The sequence below is a fragment of the Callospermophilus lateralis genome, chromosome 19 (assembly GCF_048772815.1).
Source record: "Callospermophilus lateralis isolate mCalLat2 chromosome 19, mCalLat2.hap1, whole genome shotgun sequence".
Lineage (NCBI taxonomy): Eukaryota > Metazoa > Chordata > Mammalia > Rodentia > Sciuridae > Callospermophilus > Callospermophilus lateralis.
The window spans coordinates 14,079,014-14,099,654 of NC_135323.1; the positions used below are offsets into that span (position 1 = coordinate 14,079,014).

General features: G+C 53.0%; 2 protein-coding genes across 2 annotated transcripts in view; both read right to left on the reverse strand.

Annotated features, from left to right (window-relative positions):
• Gprc5b (G protein-coupled receptor class C group 5 member B) overlaps nt 1-20,641 on the reverse strand; it is a 462,197-nt gene that overhangs the window by 375,860 nt on the left and 65,696 nt on the right. The gene's annotated exons all lie outside the window — the stretch shown is intronic.
• Umod (uromodulin) lies at nt 737-13,426 on the reverse strand. Its single transcript, XM_077106123.1, has 10 exons — nt 13,326-13,426; nt 11,441-12,213; nt 11,245-11,352; nt 9,769-9,977; nt 8,753-8,901; nt 6,301-6,546; nt 3,322-3,484; nt 2,734-2,815; nt 1,933-1,974; nt 737-798 (listed from the first exon to the last, which is right to left on the reverse strand). Exons 1-10 carry the CDS (start codon nt 13,424-13,426, stop codon nt 737-739), a joined length of 1,935 nt encoding a protein of 644 aa, XP_076962238.1.

The window sequence follows — 20,641 nt, forward strand, 5'->3', positions numbered from 1 at the left end:
CCCAGAGGACAGGCTTCAAAGTCCGCTCCTGGCGAACCAAACAAACCCCTCCACGCCTGGTCTCCTCCAGCCACGCAGGGGCAGCCGCTGCCCACTCAAGCCTCCAAGTCTGGAAGGCCTGGCCTCCTCGGAATGCCCTGTTCACGCTCTCTCTCTCCCACCAGAGGCTGCAGGAGGCAGGGCTGTGTCTGACTTGCTCACTGCCCTGGTGTCTCCCCTGGAGCCCCAGCCTCTGAGCCTGGTGCCTGGCACATAGTAGCAGCTCAGAAAACGCCTCTGGAATCAATGAACGGATGGATGAGACGCAGGGCATCGTGAGTCTCCTCTAAGGTCTCACAGCAGAACCCGGGCTGAACCCAGTTTCTCTGAGCGAGCTGTGAACCCCATAAGGACAGGGGCTGGTCTGCTTCTCCTCCTCTGTGCCCCCAGACAGCACCTACGTGTAGTAGGTGCTCAGCAAACACTTGTTGAGTGAATGAACGACTTCAAAGGCAGATCTTTGAGAAGGATTATTGGCCACTCTCTTGAAGGAAACAGGGGCCTCGGGTACAGACGCGTCACAAGCCCCATTTAGAGCGCCAGCAGCATTCAAAGACCCAGGCGAGGATTCAAGGGCAGAAAACGCGAGCAGGCTCACACCAGCGTGGGCTCCCTTTTCCAGGGCTGGAGCGCCAACCTGCGCCTCCCCTCCCGGCCGGCAGGAAGTGGGCTGGGAGCCACAGAGCCCCTCCGTCCGTCAATGAAATGTCAGGGTCAAGGCCACGGAGACAAGTGGAGGCAGCCAGACCTTCAGGAGCTCTGAAAGAAAAGCAATTACAGAAGCGCCGCTAAAACTGTTGGGATTCTGTACGAATCCACACCCGAGGCCTCTGACAGACTGACCCGTGAGAAAAGGACACCGAGGACCGGATAGAAACGGGGAGTTTTCTCCCATCTGCTCAGAAGATTAGTGAGAAAAAAAAGGCACCCATTTGGGATAAAAAAGATCGAAGATGTGTCTTCCCAGGTGGGATGATTTGAAAAAGGCAGGCCATCCTCCGGCTGCAGGCTTGGTACCCGCTCCACAGGGCACTCTTATGCAGTGCCCAACCTGCTCAACCATCCTTAGAGACCCTGGAGGCTATTTACAGAGGGCAGGTCTCTCCAGAACACCCTTCCCTCCCCCCAACTCCAAGTTCACTAATAGTGGGTTGGACTAGAGCTCAGGTTAAACAGGCTGGTGTGGCAACCCCGTGGATCCTGGTGCCAGGAGCCAAGAAAGGAAATTGGTGCATAGAGTCTCTCTCCATCTAGATTTGCAGACAGTTCAGGAACCTTGAGAATCAAGGGTCTCAAGACCCTTTTCTTTGTGGTCAGAAAGCTGAAAAACGAGTTTGTGTGTGTGTGTGTGTGTGTGTGTGTGTGTGTGTGTGTGTGTGAGAGAGAGGAGGGGGGTGCTCACCGCAGCACTAATCATGGTTCTTGGCACATAATGGACCTCAACAAATATTTGTCACCTGTCAGGTGAATCCCGTAAAAGGTGTTAGAGGTGAACCTAAGAGGAAGTGCCCGGGGGCAGGTCTGGAGCATGCATGGGTGCAGGTGTGTGTGTGTGGAGTGGGTAACAGGTGTATGTGTGAATGTGCAAACGTATGTGCATGCAACTGAAGGTGCCTGTGCTTCTGAGTGTGCAAATGTGGATGTGCACGTGACCTCAGGTGTGTGTGCAGCCACATTGCAACCAGTGGCCGAGTGCGCCTGGGTCCCCGGGCACTGTTGTGGGGCAGCAGGAGTGAGGTGCCCGTGTCCGGCCCCAGGTCCGGGCATGTCTGTAGGGAGCGTCCTCTTCCGGGCTCAGCCGGGTAGGCCAGGCTCTGCGGCTCCCCTGGGGCCCAGGAAGAAGCCCAGAGGACGTTCTGCAGCAGATATCTGTGCAGGAAGGACTCGACTTACCCAAGCTCCTGGAAGCAGCCCTGGAGACTGTGGCCTGGACACCTTGGTGGGGAGACAGAGGGCAGAGCCGTGAACAGAGAAGGCACGAGGCAGCCGGTCTGGCCGGAAACCAGCCCCTTCAATCTGCTCTGCTCCTGGCAGCCAGAGCCATCTTTCTGAAACCCAGGCCTTGTCACGTCCCCGCCCTGCTCTGGGCTCTCCCGTGCTTTCAGAAGAAAGGCCTAACATCTCAGCGTGAGCTAAGAGGCCTCGCGTGGCCTGGTTCCTCCACATCAGCTCCTTCCGCACGGTTCCCAGCATGCCCAGGCCTCTCTCAGAGGCTGCAGCAGGCTGGGCTCCCTCCTGCCACAGGCCCTTTGCTCATGCTGTACCCACTTCCTGGACTTCCCTCCCTCCTTCCCTGCCCCTCTTCGTCGATGCCACTTCCCTTTCCTAATCTTAGCCTATTTCTCCCCAGTCCACTAGACGGGGTTCCCTTGCCCCTAGGGCTCGGGGCTCCTTTTGCATTTTCTTCTTCTTTCGCTGCAGAGAGGACAGTTGGAGGTGGACACGTCTACGCGGGGTTACGGGAACAAGGCTCCCTGTCCGCAGGGTTGGTGCTTCTGCCCATCACAGAACCCCAGTCACTAGCCCAGGGGCTGGCGCACGGTGGGTACCAAAGACACAGTTGTGCAATGAACGAATGGAACTGCTCCTGGTCCCTCTGTTGCCAGTGAGATCCTCAGGAGCCGGACTCTGTCACCTGTCCTCTCCCAGAGAAAGTCCCAGCCAGGAGCCCCGGGGAGGGAGCGGCCGTCTCACCTTTCCGAGTGATGGGACCCAGGTTCAGGACGCGGGATGAGTCTATGAAGCCCCCACTGCGGAATCGGGCCCTGGAGCAGCTCTGCAGGGACAGGGTGACAGAGGGGGCCTTCCGTGAGGGAGGCTGTTGGGACCCCGGCAGCGGAGGGGGCTGCAGGATCCCGGGGCACCCTCCTGCCTGGGCGGGGGCTGAGGAGGCAAAGCCAGGGGTGAGATCAGGTCTAACGGCTGCCAGGGTCTCGGGCAAGTCACCTAAGTTCTCTGGTCCCCCTGTCCCCCTTAGCCAACGGGGCTGGTGACACGTCCCTTACACCGTCTGTGCCCATTGGAACCTTACAACAGGTAAGGTGCCCAGGGCTTTGGGCCTGCAGGTGGATGAGTCGTCCCCCGGCCGGGTGCATGTCACTGAAAGCAGCGATTTCCCAGCATCTTGGGTTTCCTGCTTGGCCCTGGCCACCCCGTCCCCCTGTCCCTGCTGACCTGCTGCTAAAACAGGGAAGCAGCCAGTATGTTTGCTTTCTCTGGGGCCTCTGGCCAGATGCCTCGGGTCATGGGACAGGGGCTGGCTGGGGGCCGGGGGTGACTCACGGGCTTGCACTTCTCGTTGGCGGTGTCACACAGGTACACTTCACAGTGCAAGTAGACCAGGTCGTAGTTGCCAGCGAAACGGAACATCTGGACGGCGAACCGGCCCTGCGGGGACTCTCCGTTCTCCATCACCTGGATGGTGGGGTCCGCGGTGTGTGGACACCTGACGGTGGGCGAAGGGGAGGGTCATGTCATACGAGGGGTTTGGTGGAGCAATGACTCTGGAGCCCAGACTTCCTGGGTTCCCAGATGGCACCACCACCACCAGCACCTGTTAGCTGTGCAGCCTTGGGAAACGGACTTCATGTCTCTGAGCTGCCAAGTCCCCATCTGTATACAGCCGGGGATAATAACTGCAGCCCGGGTGGAAAGATCGTTGTGGGGATTAAATGAGTTTATTTTTCCAAGTGCTTCAAACAGGATGTGGCCCTCTGTGGGTGTCATCTATATTTGATCTGAATGCCATCTAAAAGCCAGCACTTTCTGATTTGGAAAATGCCATTCACGACTCGTCAGCTGCTCTGCGCCATCTATTGTGCGTCTGTCGCAACGATGCGAACGTCAGAGGTGCCGAGTGCCACTGACCAAGCTGTGTGCACCTGTCCGTACACAAGGACACCGAAACACACTTCCGACCCCCAAATGGCACACGCAGAGACTGTCACCGTCCGGAGGAGTGGACAAACTGGGTGACCCTCTGCTGTTTCCCCACGTTTTTCTCAAAGTTTGATTTAGAAGACAGGACGAACGTGACTCCGAGAACTGAGACAGGGACCTGTGGGGATGGCAGTCTCTGCCCTGTGTGCCCCAGAAGTCAGATCTGATCCTAAAACCACAAACTGCTCTGGGCAGAATGAAAGCAGCCCCACCTCCCAAAAAGCAGAGAGAGGTGTCCCCCATGGCCAGTGACCGCCCAAGGACACCCCCCCCAAGCAAGGCACCCAAGTGTCCTCCCCAGCAACCCTCAGTGTGTCCAACTTCTGATCCACTTACATATTTTAATGGAATATATTCATCCCTAGAATCTTTAGATCAAGACCACGACTGTCAATCACCTTCCGCCACCAACAGATCAGGATCAAACAAATGAAAAGGTCAACAAGAGAGCGCTAGACACTTCAATTAGACACTGTTCGTCTCACAAAGAGATAAAGCAGAGTTAGGCGCTCTTTTTTATTGCAAAGGGATACTCCTAGTAACAGAGAACATCTGATTAGCACCTGACTGAGACGCTCCCCTTTGAAACCGGAATAGGTCAGACATGACCTCTTAGGATGCTTTCTCTGATGTGCTATTAAAATGGCAAACACGGCCGGGGCGCGGTGGCGCACACCTGTCATCCCAGTGGCTCGGGAGGCTGAGGCAGGAGGATCACGAGTTCAAAGCCAGCCTCAGAAAAGTGAGGTGCTAAGCGACTCAGTGAGACCCTGTCTCTAAATAAAATACAAAATGGGGCTGGGGATGGGGCTCAGTGGTCAAGTGCCCCCGAATTTAATCCCTAGTACCCCTGCACCCAAATGGCAAACACCCTTCATTTTCCACAGCTTTTCTCCACTAACCTACTATAGATTTCACTTTCATTTACTTGTTGATCTCCCCTTCAGAATATAAGCCACGCAAGAGCAGAGTGTTTAGTCTCTTTTACTCACTGCAGAATGAGAGCCTGGCACACAGGGAGCCTCCAGGGTATCTGTTCTACTTGTGGATGAAATGCTCTTGCTCATGGACAGGGTCACAGTTTTCTAAAGCCTCTTGAGTAAAAGGCAGCACACCTGTGTCTTCCCATTCCAACTGGTCCTTGGCTAACAGCACCGGCTCCTCCTGGCTCCGGGCCAGGTGCCAGACTGCCCATGGCTCTGGTCCTGAGCCCTTTGGTGCTCTGGGGAAACTCACGCAACCTGCCTCAAATGTAATATTTTTAAAAGCATGCAATAAAATATTTTAAAAATTATATAGGAAGCTAAATGGTAGCACATTTCTTAAAATGTTAAAACCTTTGATATATACTTTACATATTTGCATAGATATTATATATAAATATATTTGCACATATATATATATATATATATATATATTTGATAGTGCATTAAATGGTAAAGTGCAGTGGAAATTCTAGTACTACAGTAACTAAAAAGTATCGATGAGTAGGACTGCAAATGGTGCAACCACTCTGGAAAGCAGAATGGAGATTCCTCAGAAAACTTGGAATGCAACCACCATTTGCCCCAGTTATCATCCTCCTACTCCCCAAAGGACTTAAAATCAGCATACTACAGCGATGCAGCCACACCAATGTCTGTAGCAGCTCAATTCACAATCGCTAAACTATGGAACCAACCTTGGTGTCCTTCAACAGATGAATGAATAAAAAGATTGTGATTTAAATACACAATGGGATATTACTCAGTCTTGAAGAGGAATGAAATTACGGCATTTGCCTGTAAATGGATAGAGCTGGAGAATATCATACTAAGCAAAATAAACCAATCCCCCCAAACCAAAGGCCAGATGTTTTTGTCTGATATGTGGATGCTAATTCACAACCAGGTGGGAGGGAGCTAGGGAAGAATAGAGGTACTTTAGATTAGGTAGAGGGGAGTGAAGGGAGGAGAGGAGGTGTGGGGGTAGGAAGGATACCCCAGAAGGAATTGTACATTATCACCCTATGGACATATATGTCCATATATGTACATTATACCACTGGAAGAAGGAGAAATCACACTCCATCTATGTATGCTGTATCTGAGTGCATTCTTTGGTCATGTGGAATTAGAACATATAAAATGCATCGAGGAACACCGTCAGTCTCTTCTAGGTAACTCTTCTTTGCTTTTTTCTTTTCCTGGTCTATATCCCCAATGGAATGCCACATTTTAGCTCAAGGATAATGAATATAAAGATGCACTTTTCACCCATCCAAGTCCACAGACCTCCCCGAGCCCCGCCCGTGGGCGGCCCTGCCTGGGAGCCCTTGCCTACCTGTCCTGGATGATGAAGTATTTCAGGGGGTCTGTGGCATTGCCGCTGGGAGTGGCATAGCAGTTGGTCATCAGCAGGACAAACCGGGACACGTCCCCTCCATCCAGCATGGTGCCCACGTAGAGAAAAGCCTCGGTGGACAGAGCCACGGAGGGGCCCTGGTAGGGCCGCGTGTAGGTCGAGCTCTGGAAGAGCGCCATGCGCACGGTGAACTCGCCCGTGCCACCCACGCTGATGTTCAGGGCGCTGCAGGAAAGAGCGGCTGGTCAGGGGACCCAGCCGGGCGGTCACAGAGGGCGGCCCTGCCTGCTCAGTGTGCCTGGAAAGTCCCTGACAGTTCTCTGCGTCTTTGTCCAGCAGCTGGACCGGAAGCCACTCGCCATGACTTTGCAAACTGTGACAAGCAAGCAGGGGTCACCTTGGGGCCTGGTCACAACGCAGGTTCTGATCGGGTGGGTTCAGGGCGGAGCTCAAGGTTCTGCATGTCTACCAAGTTCCCGAGTGGTGTGACTCTGCACATCTGTAGACCGTATCTCGAGTGGCATACCCAGTCCCTCCCTTGGTGACCTGTGCCACAATCCCTGGGACCTTTCAAGATAAGGAGTTGGAACATATAAAATGCATCCGTGCATCGAGCAGGTGAGATGGCGGGGCTCACAGGGTCCCGCGCAGACCCAGATCTCAGCTCCTGGTGAAGTTCTGACCTATGTCAGGAGCCGGGGTTTTACGAATGGTTTATTTTGTGACCTCATTGAAAACAGTCACACTGATGTGAACTTCACTGGGTGACCCTTCAAAGGACACTGTCACATGAAATAAAGTACATGAGAATACCCAGGACAGTCGGAGCTCAATCACAGGTGAGATTTCTAGCTCAGACCCAAACAAGGACTGATCACAGAGGTGTCGCCCTGGCACCTCCCAGGCCTGGGACGGGACCAGGCTGCTGCAGGACACTCCTTGTCAGCGTGGTGCTCCCGTCAACAGCCTGCTGTGAGCCATCTTCTTCCTCCAAGTCAGCCACACACCCTCAACTGAGCCCAGAACCCTTCCTTGAGTCTGGCTGGCCCAGAGAACACGTAACCCCAGGCAAGCTTCAACGTGCAGGTCACCGTCTGGCAGGGGCGCTCAACCTGATGTTTGAATCCCAGCTCTGCCACCCACTAGATTTTACAACTTTGGGTAAATGACTCAAACTTGTCTGAGCCACCATGTCCACATCAGTAGAAAAGAGGAGGAGGAAGGGGAGGAGGGGGAGGAGGAGGGGGAGAAGGAGGGGGAGGAGGAAGGGGAGGGGGAGGAGGGAAAGGGGGAGGGGGAGGGGGAGGAGGGGGAGAAGGACGGGGAGGAGAGGGAAGAGGAGGGGGGCGGGGAGCGGGAGGAGGAGGAATATCTACATTCTTAGGGCTACTATAAGATTTTAATGAGATGGTCTGTGTATAGCACTTTGCCTGACATATAGTAAGCACTCAATAAATGCTAATTATGAATACGGCTATCCTTTTTCCCAATGTTGGCATCCTTGGGGCCTGTGATTCATTCTATTTGAAGACTTTCCATTTTATTTAGCGACAGGATTGTCTCTTTAAAAATAGTGAAACCTAGCCAGGAGTGGTGGGTCAAGCCTGTAATCCCAGCAGCTCGGGAGGCTGAGGCAGGAGGATCACGAGTTCGAAAGAAGCCTCAGCAAAAGCGAGGCGCTAAGCCACTCAGTGAGACCCTGTCTCTAAATAAAATACAAAATAGGGCTGGGGATGGGGCTCAGTGGTCAAGTGCCCCTGAGTTCAACCTCTGGTACCAATTAAAAAAAAAAAAAGGCAGTTACACCTCATGTGGTGCCCATCCTGGGGGGGATTCTCTGGCTCACCCCTATAAGCAACCCCCACCCCACCAAGGCACTCCAAAGAGCATAATTCATAAATGCTCTGTAGTCAGACATCTTCAATTTACAGAGAAGGGAAACTGAGGTCAAAATATGAGCTCTGATTTGCCCAAGTTCCCATCGCAGGGCTGGACGGAGACGCCCCCTTCTTCCCTCCTTTCTAAAAAGCCAGAGACTCTAATATTTGATTCACATCCGCAGGACACTGCTGTCCTCCTAAGAAAAGTAGTACAAGTACTGTCCGGTCCCTGGCTGACATCCAGAGGGGCTGGGTTGGCTGGATGACATACCCAGTCCTTCTTCCTCTTCCTCAGGGGGCTGACACCCAGACCTGCCCCAGGGGGACCCGGGCTGTGGACTCCCCAGAGCAAACTGGTCAAAATACACCAGAGGCCGGATTTGGATCTGGGCTCCAGGGTTCCTCGCTGGGGCCCTTCTATAAGTAACCCTGACTCCCAGGCCCCAAACCCAGCTCCTTGGGGATGGCAGCTGCCAGGGCAGAAGAGTTGGCTGGGGAAGGGGTTGTGGGTGGGGCCGTCCAGGCTTAACTGGAGGCCCTGCCCGCCGCACCTGACCATGGGCTGCAGGGAGGTCTTCAGGCTGACGAGCATGTCCAGCGGGTAGGAGCACGCGAAGTTGATTTTGATGTTGACGTCGCGGATGATGATCTCATCGGCCAGGTAGAGGGTGTTGCTGTAGGTGGCGTGGGTTTCATTCCTCTGTGTGGGAGGGCGAGGAGCGGGAGAGAACCAAGAGAACCTTAGACTTTGATGCTGAAACAGGTCGTCTCCGGCCACCTGTCAGCTGCCTTCCCAGTCTCTGTGATTAAGAGTCACGACAGCAGTGAGCATTCGTGAGCACATGTCACATGCCAGACCCTGAGCTACATGCTCTTCCACGTTACTGGATTAGTCCCCTGATGAGCCTAGGAGGCAAGGCTGCCACAGCCCTGCTTGGTGAAAGAGGAGACAGAGGTTCCGAGTGACTGAGGCATGCAGCCCGGGGGAGCTAGGACGCTGGCCTCTCTCCAGTAGCCCATGCTTCCTAGCAAGTCGTCACAGTGGAATTTCACCTCGCGACCTTGGCAAGTGACAATTATTTACTTTCTTCTTTTCGTTTGCTTTCAGGGGATTGGAGAGGCAGAAAGAAGCAAATGCTTCTCATTCAAACCTTTTTACCTCTGCATCTCATCAGAGGAGGCCTCTGTGGGCAAGGTCCTGGGTCTCCAAGTACCCTGCCTCCCAGGGCCACTACAAACCAGCAGACCTGGCTTCGGATCCCAACGCTGACCCCTACTGGCCGGGAGTGATCACTGCCACTGACCCTACTTTTCCCATCTGTAGAATGGGCAACAATCACCTGGATCTCCTCTGTATTTGAAGGTAAGTAACATTTATTCAGCGCTTACTAAGTGCCAGCCACTTCAGACGCATTGACGGTGACTCACTGAGTCCTCTCAACAATTTGGTCAGCTCCGATTTAGTCACAGGCCACATAACTCGCCCATGCTCACACACCTGCTGAGTGGTAGACCCGGGGTGTGACCAGGCAGTGTCCGACCCTGCCCCGGGGGGCCCCGGACCTACCGTCAACACCGTCCCGCAGGGGCCATCCTGGGTGGGGGTCACCACAGACATCCAGTCCCGCTCGCCCTTCTCCCGGAAGCCGGAGCAGCGGCTGTCCCGCAGGTACATGAAGACCTTGTCGAAGCCCAGGCTCTTCAGCTGGCACTTGCCCAGGGACACCTTGATGTCATTGGCCCCACATTCCAGCCTGCGCTCCAGGTAGGAGATGTCTGAAAAAAGTCAGGAAGGACAGGGTTTGGGGCCTGAGTCTGTAGTTCAGGTGCCCAGCAGTCCCCAAGGGTCAGGCCGAGGTGGCTGGACTGGGGACCAGCTGGGGATGCTCTGCCTTGGAGCATCTCTTGGAGAGACAGGGACTCAGACTGCATCTGAGTCCCCCTGCATGGGCCTAAGGGCCAACCATGCAGCCCACATTCCCCCAAGGGGAATTTTGTACACAGAATATGGGATGGTCTGGGGGGTCTTTGGTGGTCCAGCATTGAATTGAATCCAATTTTAAAAAAGAAAAGTAAAAGTTAAGTGCAGTTTCTTTCCAGTCTCTCCACCTGAAGGGGACAGTTCTCACTGCTAATGTCTTTATTACTACGTAATTGTGACTTCCCCTTAAGCAGGGAGCAGGCCTTAGGCTCAGCAATGACACAGCTAGAATTTTCACCGGCTAAAGTACATTTTAATTTTCAGTGTTTTTAGAAAATTGCTTTACGGCAAACACTGCAATAACTTTCTTTTTTGTTGATTTGTTTTGACAGTTAACTTTCTCAAGTAGGCGTTACTAAGCGGCCAACCCAGAAGTGGCCACCAACATCCCAGATGAATCTGGAGACAAGATGCAGGCCATTTGAAGAAAAATGGGTTTAATAATGAAATTCATCTGTTGAAGGGCACCTAGGTTGGTTCCAGAGTTTACAATATGTCAAAATACATTCTACTGCCATGGATCACTACCGTGTCTAATAAGAACAAAGAAAAATTATATAAAATAATAAGAAAAGTCACAGCATAGGTGGTACTTGGAGAAAGCAGAATTGGGAAATTGACACTGGGTTGTGACAGAAATCTTGACAAGCCTGGAAGACACTAGCCATCTCCAATAATTGTACGTATGAGGAAATTGAGGCTCAGAGCGGGCCAGTGCCCTGCCCAGGATCCCAAGCCTGAACTGCAATGCTACAGGTGGCTTGGGTGGCCTCTGGCTACATGGTGGCAGCAACTTGTATGTCCACTGCAGGGTGGGGGACCTCAGAAAGAAGGATAAGTGTGAGGTCCCTTAATCCCTGGGAGCTTTGGGACCAACTAAAATGGCACAGGGAGCCACCGGGTGCTTCTGGCCAGTTTTAATGAGTGTCAGGGGAACTCTCCTTTTCAGATTGGCTATGTGTCCCCTGGGTTATATCCACAGCCGCCCCACACCCCGGAATGTGCCCCTCCCCCAGTCTCTGATACTTTCTCCACAAACCACCTCGGCTCCGCTGTCCTTACCAGTGATGTTGAAGTCCTGTCTGCACCGGCAGCGCCATCTGCCGTTATCCGATATGCAGTCCTCGTCCCCACTGCACTCCTCACACGTGCCCTCCACGGAGCTGGGATCTGCAGGACCGCAGGGGACAGACAGCGCGTCAACAAAGACACACCCCACTCCCCCGTCTAGGAGCCGGCGAGGAGGGGCGCAGCTCACCTGTGCAGTAGGCCAGGTGGCACTCGGGGGCCGCTGTCAGGTTGTAGACATAGTAGCCACCGGCACAGGCCTTCACCTGGACGGGAGTGTCCCACAGGCAGCAGTGACCGCTCCAGTGCGCACAGGCTGTGCGGTTCACGATGCCCTCGTCGCTGGACGGGTGCGTGCCGTTGAGCCACATGGGCGCAGCCGTGTTGCAGCGCAGGATCGGCACGCAGGTCTCGGCCAGGCGCATGCCACCCGGGCCCACAAAGCGGTACCAGCCGCTCAGGTCCGTGTCGCAGGTGTACCCAGCCCCGTACTCGGTGCTGCGCCAATATTCGTCCAGGATGCGGTGCGCCTGGCACGGATCGGCGCACACCAGCTGGTCCCCCTCGGGCACGCAGTCCAGCCCTGGGCCGCAGGAGCCCGGGGAGCACTCACAGTGCCATCCGTCGCCCCCGTAGCCCTCGGGGCACATGCACAGGTAGCTGCCCTCCACGTTGACACAGGTGGCCAGGGCGTGGCAGCGGCTGAGCTCCGGCTCGGCGCACTCGTCCACGTCCACGCAGCCCTGCCCTGGAGACAGGCGGAAGCCATCTGCGCAGACGCACGCGTAGGAGCCCAACGTGTTCACGCAGCTGCTGTTGGCAGAGCAGTTGTGCGACCCTGGGAGGGTGCATTCGTCGAGGTCCGTGCACACGAGGCCGTCACCGGTGAAGCCCTCCTGGCAGGAGCACGTCGTGACGACCCCGTTCTCCGTGCAGGTGGCATTGCTGTGACATTCAGAGCACCTCCCTGCATCCAGAAAAGACCAGCCTCAGGGGGCGAGTGGCTGGGCTAATGGTCAACCAAAGATCCCCACCCTGCGCCCAAGGGAACCCATGTTCTTTTACCCTTGCTCGCTCCAAAACAGACCTGTCACCTCCCCTAGCTATGTTAAGCTCATTGTCTACCTTAAGCATCGCCTTCAAGTTGTGTCTTCCTGACACACCGCCCCACATCCAAAGGAAAAAGCACAGGATCCCCCATACTTTTCTAGAACCTGCTGCCCCTTCGTGGATTTTGCCCATTTTGTGCCTTCTGTCCCAGGCCCCTTTCCTGCTGGATGAGCTTTTATCAAGACGCTGCTCAGTGTTGCCTGCTCTCTGAAGACCTCTCCAAGTCCACCTGGCAGGGCTGTTGTACTTTGTTCCTCCACCACAAAAATAATAGTTTTAAAAAAGCTGTTGTTTAGTGAGCATTTACTACATGCTAAGTAACAGGATATACACTTTTCATTCATTGTCTTCATGAATCCTTCCCAGCGGCTCCTTGGAATCTGTTTTTATTTATCTTTATCTTAAAGATGAGGGAACTGAAGTTCAGAAAGATTAAGTCACTTGCTCAGATGGGACCAGCAGAGCCATGACCTGCGCGCAGATGGCAGGGCCAGAGCGTGGGCTCTTAACTATGGCCCAACAATCGTATTTGCTGGGCTCCAAAGAGAGGCTGAAAGTGGGGTGAGGTCCGTGCTCGACCCAGGGAACGACCTCTGAGGGTTGAAAGGGGAGGTGTTTGGGGGTCGCCCGGGGGTCTGCAAATCCCCCGTTTGGTGGAGTGTGCTCCTGACTCTAGTCAAGTGTTGGAAAGTCCTGGCGATGCTCTAGCCCCTTGCTTCTCAATGTGAGGTCCGAGGACCACAGTGTCAGCATCACCCGGGAGTTCGGTGGACATTCAGAGTGCCAGGCCCGCTGCAGACCTATGGAAGCCAACTGCATTTTAGCAGATTTTCCAGGGGAGTCTAAGAAACGGACTTAGAATAAAGACTATGGAAATCCCAGCAAGGGAGGGGGGGAGAAGGGGTGCTTCCTCACAGGGCGCATTGCAGCACATCTCACGCATGCGCACATGCGCACACGTACACCACTTACTTGCTTCCGAGGAGTCCGTGGCTGCATCTCTGATGAACCAAGCGGTTGCCACTGTGACCATCAGCCACCAGGTCAGAGAGAACAGACGGCCCATCCTTTCTGCTCTTCCCGGCTGCTTCTGGTCCTGGGAACAGCTGCCCGAGGGCAAAGATGGGTTGGCCCCTTGGGGTTTCTGCCCTGATGCTGAAAGTCGTGTGATCACAGATGGTGGGACAAATGCAGGACCTGACTCCCCTCTCTGTACTTGGGAGGAAAGCCTTGGTTGTACGCTGTGTGACTCCCAGATGAGCCATTTATGTGGACTACAAATATGTGCCATGTGACAGCCCTGGCTTTGGTGGGGGTTTCCTCTCTGTTGTGGCACCCTCACTCCCACCCACAACCCACCCTCGGTTCCCAAGTCTCAGCGCATTGCACATTTTGAACACTAAATCTCTCACTTGGAGCACCAAGTGGCAAGAAGGAGTAGTGTTCTGGACTCACCACCCACCTTACCAGAGGCAGCTCTGGATCTTAACAGCCAGAGCCGGATGCCCTGCCTGGAAACATTGAACTGACTCAGAGCCATTCAGCAAACATTTATTGAGTAGCTACTATGTACCAACAGGGAGCTAGGTGCCAAGGAGAACAAGGGACATGATAAATCCATGTCTCCATTGCAACTCAAGTATGGTAGGGAAATGTCCTGAGATAAGCAGAGGTTGATGAGAGATGATCAACCTTCACAACACAGCACCATGTTTCTAGAGTGGTCACTTATTATGTCACTCAGTGGGTGAAGTAATCCTAGGTGGATGCTAGATCCCAATTCTTACTAGGCCTGCAATGGTGGTTCAAGTCCCTGTACTGCCAGTCACTACCAGTGTGACCTTGGGCAAGGTACGTCAGTCTGCTAAGACTGGATTTTCTCATTTTTGAAGTGGGGAATCACTGCTTCCAGAAATTGTGCCAAGTTCAGTTATGAGAAGTCCCTGTCCTCAAAGAACTCGCATTCTAGAGCCATGTTTTCTAGACCTTTGTGATTAAAGTATGCCATAAGGAAAAGATGTTATGTCCTGATTCAGGGCAGTTGCTCCTATGTGTGCATGCAGACACACACACACACACACACACACACACACACACACAATCAATCCAAGTTTTGTCAAACTATTCTTATCCTTACCACGCACTGCTTGCTGACATATTGCTTAATTAAAAGGAATTTCATGTTTGCTCATTACCATATCCCCAGTGCCTGGTAAATAGTAGGTGCTTAGCTAATACTCATCAAATACATGAAAAATGATAACTCTGGACCCCCCAAGGTCCAAACACTTAATTTTCTCACCTACCTCCCTAAAATAGAATGGAAGCCAGCAGACAACGAAATGGGAGATGCTGGGCCAGGAGAAGAGAGCCACAGGGTGCCTTACCTGAAGTAGAAGGGAAGGGCTGGTCCAGGCACAAGTGTGTGCCAAGTGTGTGCCTCCTATTTATACACACACTGGCCCCTGGTGGGCACTCTCTCCTCCAATTAGTCTCTGGTTCTGTTCCTTGAGATCTTTTCTTTGGGGGTGGGGGGAAGTCTGCTTTTTTCCTTTGGCAACATGTTGGCCTGTTCCAAACTGTGGGGTGGTTGTTTGTCCCCTAATAACTGGAGACACAAAGTGACTGACCTTGGGGTCCCCCTGTGCCTGGAAATACAAGGTCTCTGTTCTGCACCTTTTGACATCCAGAGATTCCTGGGTTAGACATTAACTGGGCAGGCAGGGCCTGGACTTTTTCTTGGTCACTGACAAGGACGAGGTGGACCCACAGAGTCAGGCAGATGCCAGTCCCTGAAGCCAGCCTGCATTAGGGTAAAGGGCTGCTCGCTGCCCATGCTGGATGGGTCCCCGTCCTGGGGAGGGCTCCTTCCCTGCTCTCCATCCTCACCAGATCAGCCTCCTCCTCCAGGGTCCACACATGGGCAAGAGAGGGGCCGAGAATGGTAGGAAGTCAGACCAGGATATCCTGGACCCGGCCCACTCTGAAACATGGAGATCTGAATTCCCATGTGCAGAGGGGGCCCCTGGGCCGTGGAATGACTTTATGATTTAAATAGACTGACTTTGGAGTCAGCCAGTCTGAATCCTAGGTCTGCCGTTTTCATGTTTGCTCATTACCATATCCCCAGTGCTTGGTACATAGTAGGTGCTTAACTAATATTCATCAAATGCATGAAAAAATAATAACTCTGACCCCTGCAAGCCCATTTCTTTCTTTTTGGGGGGTGGGGGGTTCCAGGGATTGAACCCAGGGGCACTTGACCACTGAGCCACATCTTGACCACTGAGCCACATCCCCAGCCCTATTTTGTATTTTATTTAGAGACAGGGTCTCACTGAGTTGCTTAGAGCCTTGCTATTGCTGAGGCTGGTTTTGAACTTGCAATCCTCCTGCCTCAGCCTCCCGAGCTGTTGGGATTCCAGGCATGCACCACCGAGCCTGGCTCACTTCTTAATCTTCCTGAACTCGTTCTCCTTGTCCACAACAGGTGACCGCCCATCTCCCTGAGAGACAGTGGTAGTCAACGGAGATGACGCAAGTGAAGGCACACAGGGACGATTTCGTTCATGGAAATTCTACAAATGCTGCTTTGCCCATGGACAGTCACAGAGGCAGAAAATGGCCTGAGTAGTTGGGAGCCATGTCTCCTGACCCTGTCCCTTGCGGGTGGCAACCCAAAAATCAGTGGAAGAGAGGATGTCATCATGATGAGAAAAAATGCCTGTGAACTGGGGCTGAACAGGAAATAGAGCCACGGCCTCCTCCCTGACTTTCGGGGGACTTCCTTCATCTGTCCCATGTACTAGTCCTTGGCACTGGGACAAACGCCTTAGGATAATTTCACAGGAGTGGATTTTCTGAGTCAAAAAAGTTGGCACAGCACGAAGACTATGGGTACCTCTTCCCAAACAGCAGCCCGCAGAGGTGTTCAAAAAGTAATTGCCAGTCCCCGCCGCAGGACTCACCAGCTCTGGGCCTGGCTTCAATTTATTTTGGCCAAAAAGATAAGAGGTATCTCATCATGGCTCACTTTCGCAGCTCTTGGGCGAAGAGGGATGTTATCATCTCTTGGTTGAATTCCCATTTATTCTTCTTTCTAGAACCAGCGGTCGGTAGCCCGTGCCTTTCTGAGGAGGTCCCTGGCGCACTAGGCTGGGTGTCTTGAGGGGTTCAAAACTGGCGACTCCAGGGGTTTCTGGAGATGACAAGGTGGGACAAAGGGGCGTTGGGGCTGGAATCTGTTCCCAAGTGTCACAGTGTTTTCTAGTTTCTGTGTTTGATCTGTCACCCCTCGGTGCCTTCCTGACTGTGATAATTCCCGCTGGGGACAGCTAATTTCCAGAGACAGCCAACAACTTGCTTGCCAGGGGACCTTCCCAGGCTAGCCCACCGCTCCAGAGCCTGCGTCCGCCTGCCTCATGATGGGGCCTTCGCCTTAGGGGCACGTTTCCCACTCTCTCACCCCCAGGAGACACCCACGAACCAGAAAGCTGGGCATGACCCCTGTGCCTCAGGCCCCCCTGCAACTGTGAATACTGGCCAGTCCCTAACCTCTTACCGGCCTCTCCCATTTTTTGCTGTCGACACCCCGATAAAGGCTCTTGCTGCCCGACCCCCAGGTGCTTCCCTGTATGCCTCCCCCCTCCCCGTTCCCCTCCCCTCCGAGGCCTGGCATGTCCCCACCTCTTGGGATCTGTGAGCATAAGAAGCCATCTTTATATATAATAATGTAACCTTTTAAAACGGTAGACATTGTCCTCGCTTGACCCAGCTGGGTCACCCTGCAGTGTCTCCAGAGGGTCACTCGCCCACCCTCCTCAGGTCTCTCTCCTCAGCCACACACTTGAGGACCAACATGGTGGACTTCACTGGAGCCCCTGAGCTGTGGCCTCTCATCCAACCCATGTACCTACGTCTCTCTTGTGATGAAGGCCACCTCCTCCTTCCTCTGAAAGATCCTCTCATGACCTTTCCTTCCCTCGATCCCTTGCTCCTGTATCTCTGCTCTCACCCCACTGCTGGGTTCACCTCTACCTCCCACTTCTGCAAAGACAGTCCTTGGATCCCACACTCATCCCACCAATTTCTGCCCTCTCTGTGGTTTTCATCACCAAATGCCTTGAATGATTTATGCGCATATCTCTAGGTCACAGCTGTATAGCCCTTGAGCAGCCAGCTCCGTTGACATTGCTCACCGAGACCAGCCAAGACCTCCATGTTCAAATACAATCAATATGTTTAATCTTATTTTCAGGGCAAAGCTCACTAAATGCTTCTGAATGAACCTCGCTTGATCTCTTGAAATACTCTTAACTTTCAAACCGGGACAAGAGACTTAATTTTGATAATCGCCACAGCTCTGGCATACAGAGTACTCCTCAGATGTCACGCGCTGTGTTTTTACATCAGTCACGGGAAACAGTGAATTGCAGCAATCCATGTTACAACCCACGGCATGTGGGAGGTGGAGGGGGCCACATGCCCCCAAAGTTCAGAGAGGCTGGGGACCTTTGCCAAGGTGACACAGCTAGTCAATGCTAACTCCAGACTCACACCTAAACCTCACTCAGATTTAGCCTCTGATGGACTGTGTTCCTTGAGGGTAAAGAACATTCCATGTTCAGCCATAAGAGGTCCTTAGGAGAACAAGTGATTTTAGGTCTTTTCTGGAAGAGTGAAGCTAAGAAATGGAGCGTTGAGAAATTGGTCAGACAGAATACAAGAGATTACAAGGAGAGGTCGGTAGGTATTGGGAAGGGGCAGAATATGAGCTAAGGGAGAAGACCTTCCTCATTGAGGGATGTCACCTGCCCCATGCACCTATACCGCGTCCCCCATCTGAGTCCCACTCTGAGGCCGAAGTCATACCCGCGGAACTTGCAAGTGGCACACCTGTTCTCTGGCTGTGGCTGGTCAGGAGCCCTGTTCCACGTGATTCTCAGCAGCCCCTGTGAATCCACCCTCAGCCGGCAGCCACCTGGCCTTAAGGTGGAAGCAGGTGAGCCTTGTCCCGTGTCCTGAATACTAACACCTGCCCGTGTCAGGGTGCCTGGCACAGGTGAGTTCCAGGGCCCCAGGCTGTCCCCTGCTTCATCTGGATGCAGACAGGCCAGGCTGGGGGGCGGAGAGGTATGGAAATGGGCCCTGGAGGCCTGAACAAAAGCACAAACAGAGCTTGCCTAGGTGACAGGTGGGAAGTGGAGGGGCTGGATGATTCACAGATACCACAGTCCCTGAAATAATACCCTCCTCCTCAACAGAAGTCTTATTAGTGGGCTGAAATAAATGACATAGATCAGCAGTATGTGTAGTAGGCTGAACAATGACCCCCCTCCATATGTCTACACCCTAATCCCTGGAACCTGTGATTATTGTCTTATGGGACAAAAGGGACTGGGCAGGAGTGATTAAAGGTCTTGAGATGCAGACGTTACCCATGCAGGCTGGATTCAACCCCATGGTGCTTACAGGAGAGATTCTGGGGCAGAATCATAGGAAGCAGAGGATGGCAGGATGAGACAAACAGAGTGACTCCAGGATAGAACCACAAACCAAGGAATGCAGGTGGCACCCATGAGCTAGAAAAGGCAAGGAGAGGGATTCTTCCAGAAGGAAGCAACCGTGATGACGTAGCCCAGGGAAATGTGTTTCTGGCCTCCACAACTCTCTGACAATCAATTTGTGGTTTGTTGAGCCATGAAGTCTGTGTTAATTTGTCAGAGAAACCAGTACAGGCTCTAATTTGGATCTGAAGACACTGGCCTCATCTCTTCCTTTTGGGATGACCATGAAATCATGTGCCTCAGAGAGAGGGTGCTGCCTGATATAGTTACTTGGTCCATAGACGTTTGTGAAGCATCTACTGTGCACCAAGCAGAATCCTAGGCACTGGGAACACAGTAAGAAAGAAAGCAGATGTGTCCTCCTTCATGGTGCTGACGTGCTGGGGCGGGGAGACAGGAATAGGCGGCACACAATTGCACCATGAGGTAATTCAAATATTAGTATAAATATTCAAATATCTGTATCCAGGAGGGCTTCTGTGAAGTGGTGACACTGGAGATGAGATATGAATAATGAGCACAGTTATATGAAGAGCCAGGTGGGGGCAGGGAGTGTTTCCTGAGGGGAGAGCATGTTAGGCAAAGGGGATAGCTGCAAGGACAGAGAGAATGTGGTTTGTTCAAAGAATGGACAAGAAGTGGAACTGGAGCCTAGAAAGTGAGAGGGAGGGAGGGAGGGAGAAGAGATGGGCTGGGCAGACCTTCAGGACCTTGCACATAGGTGAGACGACTGGAGTTTATCCTAAAAGCAATACAGATGCTGCTCTGGGGTTGAAGCAGGGCAGAGTTGTAAGAACTCACAGCTGTGGCTTTTAAAACATCAGCCCAGCATTTGTATGAAATTTGGGTGCTGGGAGAAGAGCGGTATAGAGTGGCAGGAACGATGAATTACCAGGCTTCTGCAGCTGAGAAACACAGTGACTTTAGAGGAGACGGAGTGGAGTGGGTAGAGCCACGAGGAAGGAAGTGGGAGGGGCTACATGGAAGGAAGGAAGTGAAGTCACATGGAAGGAAGTGAAGTCACATGGAAGGAAGTGGGCGTGGCTATATGGAAGGAAGTCGGAGGGGACACCTGGAAGGAAGTAAAATCACATGGAAGGCAGTGGGCGGGGCCACATGGAAGGAAGTGGGCAGAGCAACATGGAAGGACGTGGGCGGAGCAACATGGAAGGAAGTGGGTGGAGCAACATGGAAGGAAGTGGATGGAGCAACATGGAAGGAAGTGGGTGGAGCCACATGGAAGGAAGTGGGTGGAGCCACATGGAAGTAAGTGGGTGGGGCCACATGGAAGGAAGTGGGTGGGGCCACATGGAAGGACGTGGGTGGAATCATGTGGATTGGTAAATTAACTTTTATGGTAATGAAAGGAAAGGACCCCATGGAGGACGCTCCCAGCACAGTTGCTTGAGTGAGCAGGTCACCTGTGAAAATCTAGGGATAGTCTTTTAAAGTTGAATCTATTCCTTGCTGTGCCAAAACGCAAGTCAGTTGACCACGTTTGGAAGGTTCAGTCAAACTCCTGGAGCTCCCCCTGGCAGGAGGTGGTAGGCACAAGGTTCAGTGCAGTGTCTGCGGTGAGATTCTGGGGGCTCTAACCCAGCAGCTTTCTGCGTGATCCTGACTGGTTGCCTAACCTCTCTGTGCCTCAGTTTAATTATCTAAATGGGGATAAGAAACCCAGCCTCCAGTGATGCTCTGGAATTAGATGAATGAGT

Excerpts from the sequence above, each read along its gene's own strand:
- Umod (XM_077106123.1), bottom strand. The coding sequence starts at position 13,426 with ATGGGCCGTCTGTTCTCTCTGACCTGGTGGCTGATGGTCACAGTGGCA. Across the intron at positions 12,214-13,325 it reads TCCTCGGAAGCAAGTAAGTG|GTGCTCTGAATGTCACAGCA; the intron begins GTGTACGTGTGC and ends GGATGCAGGGAG. Across the intron at positions 2,816-3,321 it reads CCAACGAGAAGTGCAAGCCC|AGCTGCTCCAGGGCCCGATT; the intron begins GTGAGTCACCCC and ends CTGTCCCTGCAG.